Here is a 9,659-nt window from a genome sequence, read left to right as displayed (position 1 = left end):
GAAGAATCAGATGATCAAGTTAACCTCCAAAGGCTTCTCATCTGTCTGCAATTCATGCCAACTGAGTAAAAGACAGAGATTACCATTCTCATTATCTGAAACTACCTTTACTGGTCCCCTTGAACTCATTCATTGTGACATTTGGGGACCAACTCCTGTTACAACCAAAACAGGTGTTAGGTATTACATACTGTTTATGGATAAGTTTAACAGATTCTTCTGGATATACCCCATGAAGGTGAGATCTGATAGTCTGGGTTGCTTCCAATATTTTCAAAGGCACTATGAGAAGTTGTTTTCAGTATCTATCAAATGCTTTCAAAGTGATGGAGCACCTGAGTTGGGTGAATTTCAGGCCCATTTGAATAAAAGTGGTATTCTGTTTAGAAGTTCTTGCCCCTATACTCCAGAGAAAAATGGGAAAGCTGAGAGGAGAAATAGACAGATCACTTATGTGGGCAATACATTGCTCTTCCAAGCCTCTATGCCTAAGCATTTTTGGTTTCATGCTTTTGACACAGCTTCCTATCTGATAAATAGAACTCCAAGCAAGGTACTTTCTTACAAAACTCCCTATGAGGTTCTATTTCATAAAGTTCCCAACTATGCTATGATAAAAGTTTTTGGCTCCACTTGTTATCCATATTTGGGAAATGTTAGGACTGATAAGTTGAGTCCAAGGTCTGTTAAGTGTATATTCATTGGATATAGTCCTATTCACAAGAGTTATAAATGTCTGGACTTGTCCACCAACAAAGAATATGTCTCTAGGCATGTTATTTTTTATGAGTCCTCTTTCCCATTTACTGACATACCCACTATTCATCCATCTTCAACTTCTACAGGCAGTGGTTCAATCTATACCATCTTGCCATTACCAATTCTTGGTCCTATTTCTCTCCCATCCATTCCAGCATATCATACAGACTATTCCTTTAGTGACCAAGAGCTCCCATTAACAAAAACTTCTTCATCCTCTTCCTCAATTCCCACACAACCTATAAATGATTCACCTTCTCTCAGTGAACCTTATTCTTCCACCTCGACTTCTTTAAGTGAGAATACCCATCAAATGCAAACAAGACTCAAAAGTATTATCACTAAACCAAAGGGCATTCCTGATCATGTGACTTACTTTACCACTCCTCATGCTCTCTCCATGTACTTCCCATTGCACCTATACCCGAACCACAATCCTATAAGGAAGCTGTCAAATGTGAGCATTGGCCTGAAGCTATGAGAAAGGAGTATCAAACTCTACTTCAAAACCACACCTGAACTTTGACATCAAAACTACCATCCATGAATGTACTTGGGTGTAAATGGACATTCAAAGTCAAATACAAATCAGATGGATCCTCGGAGAGATACAAAGCCAGACTTGTGGCTCAAGGATACAATCAGCAAGAGGGACTTGATTTTCAAGAAACTTTTAGTCCTGTGGTTAAAATTCAGACTATAAGGGTAGTCCTCACACTTGCTGTCTCAAATAAGTGGCTTATACACCAATTGGATGTATCCAATGCTTTCCTACATGGAGATTTAACAGAAGATGTCTATATGAAACAACCACCTGGTTTTGAAGACCCTAAGCATCCTGATTTGGTCTGTCACTTACACAAATCACTCAATGGCCTCAAGCAAGCACCTAGAGTCTAGTTCCAGAGGATTGCTACATATTTGACTAACTGGGGTTTCTTACAGAGTTCATCAGATACCTTTATGTTTGTATACTTCATAGAATGTCATTTGTTGGTTTTTTTCTCTCTATGTAGATGACATTATACACAGGGTCAAGTACAACTTTAATTCACAGATTGGTAGCTGATCTTGGTAGGGAATTTGCTATGAAACATCTTGGGTACCTCCATTACTTCTTGGGTATTGAGGTCACTCAATTTTTCTTCTTCCCTGGTCCTAACTCAGTCTAAGTATATAGCTGAGTTGTTAAACAAAAAAGAGTTCTTGGACTACAAACCAAGCCTGATTCCAGTCTGTCATGGACAGAGAGCTTCCAAGCTTGATGGAATTCCTATTGAGAATCCTTTGTTCTACAGGAGTATAGTTGGAGGACTTCAATATGCAACTATGACCAGACCAGACATCACATTTGCTATGAATTATCTGGCTCAGTTTATGCACCAACCCAGGTCTACTCATCTTGTTTTCTTAAAGAAAGTCCTGAGGTATCTAAAAGATACAATTGGTGCAGGTGTTACTATATCAGCAGGGGATGTGTTTTCTTTATCAGGGTATTCAGATTCAGACTGGGGTAGCTGCCCTGATAGCAGAAGTTCCACCAGTGGTTACTGCATTTTCCTTGGGACCTCTTTGGTATCCTGGTCCTCCAAGAAGCAAAATGTTGTCTCAAGATCCTCCAATGAGGTTAAGTATAGGGCCCTCTCTTTAGCTACATCAGAGATGCTATGGATTTCATATTTTAAAAAAGAGCTTCATATTCAATTACAACCTCCAATGGTGTTATACAGTGATAACATGGCAGCTAAATACTTGGCATCCAATCTTGTTCTTCATGCTAGGAAAAAGCATGTTGAAATCGATTTTCATTTTCTCAGAGATTTGGTTAATGAAAATACTCTTGAAGTACTGTTTGTCTCCTCTACTGAGAATCTGGCTGACATCTTTACCAAAGGGGTCCTTGTATCCACTCTAGAGTTCATTAGAAGCAAACTCATGTGTTTGAGTGGGGTTGTGAGAAGGAAGACTAAGTCACCAACAAAATTACCTAACTATTGGTTTGATGAAGGAAGGTGGGCTTAGATATGTGTGCGTGGGCTAATAAAGATGGACTTGATAAAGGCACTCTCTCGTATGTGTGAGAGTTGTCACATGTGTGAGAAGAGATTAGTTTAGTTTGTTAAGATTAGTTAAGAATATGTTTTGTAACTAACTCCCCCCCTCTCTCTCTCTCTACCGAATTAATGTTGTATAAAGAGAGATGACGAACTAAATTCACAATCAATGAAAGTTTTCTTTTCAATTTTACTAACGAACCCATTTCTCTTTAAACATGATAATGAAGATTATTGAAGTATTTTAGTTGAAATCTTATTAACAAGTTGAAAAGTAACATGATATAGATTAAGAGATAGGAGAATTGACAAAAGGAAAGAGGTAAAGACCATTGGAAGAATGAGAACTAGTTCACTTCCAAGCTCTACTGCACTTCTTTGTTACTATTCTTCTTTCAATGGATACTCCTAGAGAACACAAAATTCTTTTTGGAATTTGATTCCTTTTACTTTCATACTTCTCTTTTCTAAATAACGATTAAAAATTGATGAAAATAGAGATTTTAATTCAAGAATTATCAATTAAAAAATGAATAACTTGATTTTACTCAAATTGAAGAACTGATTAACAATACAATTTTGTGAAACCAATAAGTAATTGTATTGATTAGGGTGAAGAAAAGAAACATGTGAAGAGGGATGAAGAGATGTGGAACACTTTTTTTGTTAAGTGAAGGCAAATTGATGGAGTAAATTAAAGATGGTTCAATTAGGAGATGAGGAGTAATGGAGTAAGAGAGAGAGAGAGAGATAAAGAGATAGTTGCTTTGACATGAATCTAAGGGTTGGGATTAAAATCAAAATGCATTTGAATAGGAAAAATCATAATCCTAGAAACTAGAGTGCTTTGAGATCACAAGTTAACCCGATGGTGATGATGACGAAGGGAGAGTTACGTAAGCTCTTACCGGAGGTATTACGTGGATCCATGTGTACACTGCAGTAGTCAAATGTTTGATAAGGTGTTGCCTGCCTACATACAAACAAAGGCCTACAGGTTCTTCCTAGCCGAATAGTAGGTGACCCCGATTAAGTGTGTATTTAGTCGTGATCGTGGTAAGTTAGAAGAATTATCTTGCTATATTGCCTTGCTTAGTGTGCATATTGATATCTCTGTGTATATGTAACACTTATAACTATTGATATATTAAAGTGTTGATGTATGTAGTGCAGGCAGGATGTCTAGGTATCCTACTGAGCTAGCTTTCGGGTTATCTCATTATTATTATTTTTTTGTTCAGTTGCAGGTATTGGTGACCCGGAGTGATACAATTTACTTCGATGACTCACATTATGTAAGCTCAATATATTTTCCTACTATTTTGACTTATCTTTGTTATAATATGACAACGTGGCTGTCCAGTCAGCATGAATAAACATTAATTTTGTTTCAGTCACAATCTTTCTGTTTTGTGATATAGTTGATAGATCATCTATTATATAAAACAGAATGAAGAGTGATGACTAGGACAAACTCAAAGAGAAAACAAAGACAAACCAAAGATAAATCTAGCCGTCCATCTCAGATGAGCACAAATCACCATGACAAAATATAGGGATAAAAATTCTTGATAAATCTTGACCACCCGATTTATTGTTAAGTTTTACAAGGAATGGTACAAATTTAAAGCTCATTAACACTATTTACACAATAATGGCGAGAGGAGTTACATCTTCATTTTTTTCTCTTTATTAGCTATTTATTTCATGATTCAATGACCAAGATCAAATCTATTATATAAAATGTAATAGATTTTATATAATTGATAGACAATCCAACCGTTTATTTAATTTTCTCTAGCATCCTCACCCTTTAATCTATTACATACCTTAGTAAAGAAAATTAGTTGTTTTTTTTTTGTTGAAAAAGAAAAGAAACTTATTTGTTGACCCTCCTAAATTTGGACCCTCCATGTCCATCTTTTTTTTTTTTTTTTTTTTTTGAGATCCATGTCCATCTTAAACCAAAAAACTTAAGGGTCCGTGGGGATATAGACCAAAAAAAAAAATCAAAAAAGGTTTAGGGTCCAATCTTGGTGAAACATGGATATTTAGTCCTTTTACTCTATGGACAAAAAAACCTTATAAATCCTATAGGATTTACTTTTGTGTCCCCTAAGCCATAAAGACGGAAATCAGATTGTTGCCAAAACGTCGAGATTTTGTAACGGAAAGAATCCGTAATTTATGGGTTATTAATAGGGAATTTCGTTTTTTACCTACCCAACTTTCTCTCTCTTCTTTTAACGTTTTAGGTAAATCAGGGTTTTTACCTAAAACGAAACGGTGAAAAACCCTAAATCCACCACTGAATCGCCATCATCGAAAACCAAGAAGCTTGCTGTTTCATCAACCTTCTTAATCTTTAAACATTTCGGTTGAGATTTCCAGTTCAGGTGAAAAGGTATTGATGAAATCCCTCATCGTTTAGTTCCGTCGGTTGTTTTTTGAACCATCGTTACTGTCAGGCGAAAACCATTATAAATCCGGTTTTGCATGTTAGATTTTCATCATAAAGAAGTTAGTTGCATCGTTATGGTAAGATATTTGGTTCGATTGTTAGGGTTTATTTACGTTCTGATCCTATTTTTGAAGTTGTAATCTTAGTAATACAACTTAAAATTTGTGATGAGTGTTATAAATTACACATACTGTTATATCATAATGAAGAATCGTTTTCATATCTGCCATTAAATTTTTGATTCTTTGATTTTTGGGGGCTAGGGTTAGATATGTGTTTTGCCCAATTTTGGTGAGTTTTTAAGGGTTTTTGGTATGATTTCAAGTTGTTTGCTTTCATGACTTTACTAATCTTCATTTTATCATGTATAAATTTCATGAAATTTACTGTAAATTTTGATTCTAGGGTTCTATAATAATGAGAACATTTTAATTTCGGGTGCAGGATAATTCAATGGCACCGAAGACAAAAGTGACACCTAAAGCTACCAAGGATTCTACACCTCTCAGAAGAAGTCCATTAAAAAGGAAAGCAGCAGAGGAAGAAGTAGTTCCTGCAAAGAAATCCAAAAACAAAGAAATCTCATCCAATTTAGAAGGTGAAGCTGTTAAAAAGACGAAAAATAAAACACTTTCTGTCAAAGAGGTATGATTTATGAGAAATTCTTAATAATTTCAATCCATTATGTTAATTTATAGTAAAGTATAGATAATTTACATGAAAGATTGTTAATCTTACATATAAATGTTTCAAATTTATGTAAAAGGTTGGAGCAAGCTCAACTACAAAGAAAGGGAAGGAAAAAGAGAACAATTGCCGTACTGTTGACATAGTGGGTGAAAAGAAGATAATACCAGAGGGGAAGACTGTCAATCCTTTCAGATACAGCTTGAGTAAACCAATCGAATTGATTACAAGCCACCGTCAGTACATGACGGAAGAGATGAAGGAAGAGATTGGCAATACACCTTTCTCAAAGCTTTTTGATTCCATGGCAGAGGGTTTCAACCTTAGGGAAAACTATAATACTCGTCCAATAAGTGCAATTCTAGATATTCTATGTCGATATAAAAAATCGACCAAGAAATTCGTTATTGGTGGGGTTGAGTTAGAGTTTAAACCAGAAGATGTATCCCTATTGCTTGGTATGCCAATGGAGGGTGCAGAATACGATGCTTTCCCAAAGTTTCATGAACAAGATCCCTTTAAGTGTTCCTTTCTAATGAAATATTTTGAAGAACCTATAAAAAAGTCAAGTAACAAAAACAAGGGGATTTCAAGTGCTTATGTTGCAATGGCTCTACAGAGATGCATTAGAAACCATGAACCAGCAATCGAATTTGTGAGTCTTTTAATCATGTTGTTAGCAGCCAACTTCCTGTTTGCAACTTTGGCTGGTTTCACTGTTCTTCCAAGCATTTATAAGAACATAATGTCGAGAAGGGCTATCAATAGGGTGTCATGGCCAAGAGCCATACACTCTTACATGATGGAAACCATTGACAAACATGCTGAAGAACCAACCAAAGCATCTGGTTGTCTGTTACTTTTACCTGTAAGTATGCATGCTTTACATGATCTCTGTTAGAATTTATTTAGAGATAATATACTTTACATAAAAGTATGTTCATGATAGTTTTGTAACGTGGAAATTTTACATTTTGTTTTATAGTTCTGGATATGCATGCGCACATAACTTTATCCTAAGAATCCTTTGAATGCAAAAAAATATCCAAGGTTCTTGAGGTGGTCAGTTGATGCTTTTAGTAATGGAATGGAGATCGATATTGCCGGACTTGAAGAAGATCAGGTATAATTTCTATAACAATATTTCATAATTTAGCATAAAGTATATATAATTTATATTCAACACTGCTAAATGATTACTATACGTGTCGGAAGAAATCATGAAATATATGTTATTTACAGAAAATTTTAAGTAATTTACTGATATTGCCATGAAATTTTGGGATGATGATTAATGTTAAAATGCAGGTAATTGTTAGTGTTGAAGAAGAAGATAATGAAGAAGAGCATGGTTTGCTCAAATTTACTGAAAAGGTTGATATTGAATTAACCTATGATCAGAAAATTGATATGCTAGAGATGATTGAATCTCTAAAGAGTGGAATGAAGTCTAAAGATGTTGAAATAGAGATGTTGAGAAAAGAAATAGCTCAGTTGAAGGATCAACTTAAGTTGAAGGAAAAAGTTAATGTGGAGGAATCTGAAGATCAAGGTAATGATGGAAATGATGGAAGTAATTTTGGTCTTGAAAGTAATATGGAAGATAAAGATGTAGGTAAAGAAGATGGAATGGAAGGTGGGTATGAAAATAGTGAAAAAGAAGAAGATAGAGATGTTGAGCAAGACGTTGTTGATGATGGTGATAATCAACAGGATAGTGAGAATAACAATGATGGTGGCAACAACTTTGGTGAGACAATTTCACTTTTGAATTTATTAGCAATTTTGGTATTACATTACATAAAGTATGCATAATTTACAACTGTTATTTATATATATTGTAAATTATGGATACTTTAATATACATTATGATTTATTTAGTTAATTTGTTTCACTTCAATTGTATAAATATGCATAATTTATCTGAATTATTTTTTTATTTTGCACAGAAGTTGATGAAAATGTACCATGCACGGCAATCGTCAAGTATCAAGCGGTGGAAGACAGAGTTTATAGTAGCACACCAACATTTGACCTTGGTTATTGATGATAATGAGCCAAGTGACTTTGCTGGTATAGCAGAAATTGCAAAATCTTACAAAGGAAAAGATGTACAAAAAGATGAAGATGATGATTTTGTAGAGCCTTCACCAAAGTCAGTCAAGAGGCCAAGGACAAAGTCTAAAGCATCAAAAGGAGTAGGATCGAAACAAGATGAGGCTGTTAAAACACCTAAGCAAAATTCTCTTATCAAGAGAGTGAAGGAAGCCCCTAGGACAAGAAAGCATACTGAAAAGGCAGATCCAAAATTAATGGAAGGTAAGGTTACTAAGAAGCATGCTGCAATGTCGAAAAAGGAGGTTGTTAATGTCGAAACTGTGGAAGATACTAAGGGGAAGAAACCAGCATTAGATGAGGACGAGAAACTGTGCAACTGGAAGAAGAGCAAAGTATGGAAACAAGTTCAAGACGATGAAAAGGGGCTGTTGGAAGAGTTTAGCAAAGAAGGAAAAAACACGTAATTGGCTTAATAGATATTAAATATGTTATATTTTGTGAACAATGTTTATGTTGTTGAAGTATTAGTATTGTGTTTGTAACTAACATTTTGTGAGCTTTATCAAATATTATATTTATGAGTTTCAGGAAATATTTCTATATTGACTAACAATAACACTCATGCAGAACACTTGTTTGGACAAATCAAATCATGAGTGAGATCAGAGGGAGACAGTTGGACCTACTAATGATGAATTGCGAGACAGATGCTCAGATTATAAATTGGTGGGCAAAACATTTATTTTCTGAAGTAATGGTTGGAGCTGGACAAGTATTCATTCTTGGAGCAGAGTTATGGGTAAGTGTTCAGATAATTTATAATATATTATTACATTTAAACTTATAAAGTATACGTAATTTACAATAAATTATAATAAGTATCTGTTCTGAAAGGCATAATGTGTGATAAAGTATTCATGATTTAACCAACAACATGATTGCTGCACTCAAACAGTAAACATATAAGTGCAGATTTATGTATACTTTTATGTTCAGACCATAACTTTTAGATTATATACTGTAAATTATTTAAGATTTACATGAAATATATCATATGGTTTAATGTTTAATTTAAACTTTATATGATACAATGCAAACTTTATCCTAAAATCTTTAATGGACTTTGTACAGACAATGATAAAATGCAAGGCAACCAAAGCAAACATAAACGCATTATTCAAAGATCGGATTTTAAATGAGGTTGATAGAGGGCTACTGTCGTATTTAGTTGCACCCATGTGTCATGCGATGATTACAGATGTTAGTAGGGGTATCCATTGGACGTTGCTTGTTTTTGATTATTATGATCAAACATGGACACACTACAACTCGTTGTTCTTCGACACCAAACTACGTAAAGTTTGCGAAGAAAATGCTAAGAAATATGCGTAGGAGATACTTGATGTGCTTCATGAAATACAATATGTTAGTCCTGAATTTAAAAAGAAATGTAAGGAGTTGAAGACGCCGTATGATCATCAACAAGGAGAGAAGTAAGTAACAACCTTGTTATATTTTTTTACATATTACTATTACACAGCTAGAATAACAATGATACATACTTCATGGTGGGAAATTTTTCATTAATTTATAAATGATGTACAGTGCGGATTGTGGTCCCTTTATAATGCTACATATGG

General features: G+C 34.6%; 1 protein-coding gene across 1 annotated transcript; it reads left to right on the top strand.

Moving 5' to 3' along the window:
• The first annotated feature begins 1,302 nt into the window (after nucleotides 1-1,302).
• On the top strand, nucleotides 1,303-9,411 carry LOC147530789 (uncharacterized). Its single transcript, XM_086647116.1, has 10 exons — nucleotides 1,303-1,605; nucleotides 1,776-1,861; nucleotides 2,058-2,661; nucleotides 5,719-5,919; nucleotides 6,041-6,829; nucleotides 6,983-7,084; nucleotides 7,270-7,749; nucleotides 7,911-8,479; nucleotides 8,647-8,818; nucleotides 9,151-9,411. The coding sequence occupies exons 1-10, from the start codon at nucleotides 1,303-1,305 to the stop codon at nucleotides 9,409-9,411; spliced, it is 3,567 nt and encodes a 1,188-aa protein (XP_086503242.1).
• The last annotated feature ends 248 nt before the right edge of the window (nucleotides 9,412-9,659 follow it).

The sequence above is a fragment of the Eschscholzia californica genome, unplaced genomic scaffold (assembly GCF_041429995.1).
Source record: "Eschscholzia californica isolate CP2 unplaced genomic scaffold, dmEscCali1.0.p SCAF_6, whole genome shotgun sequence".
NCBI classification, from domain to species: domain Eukaryota; kingdom Viridiplantae; phylum Streptophyta; class Magnoliopsida; order Ranunculales; family Papaveraceae; genus Eschscholzia; species Eschscholzia californica.
The sequence above is the reverse complement of the archived record's forward strand: the minus strand, read 5'-3'. Positions and strand labels throughout refer to the sequence as shown.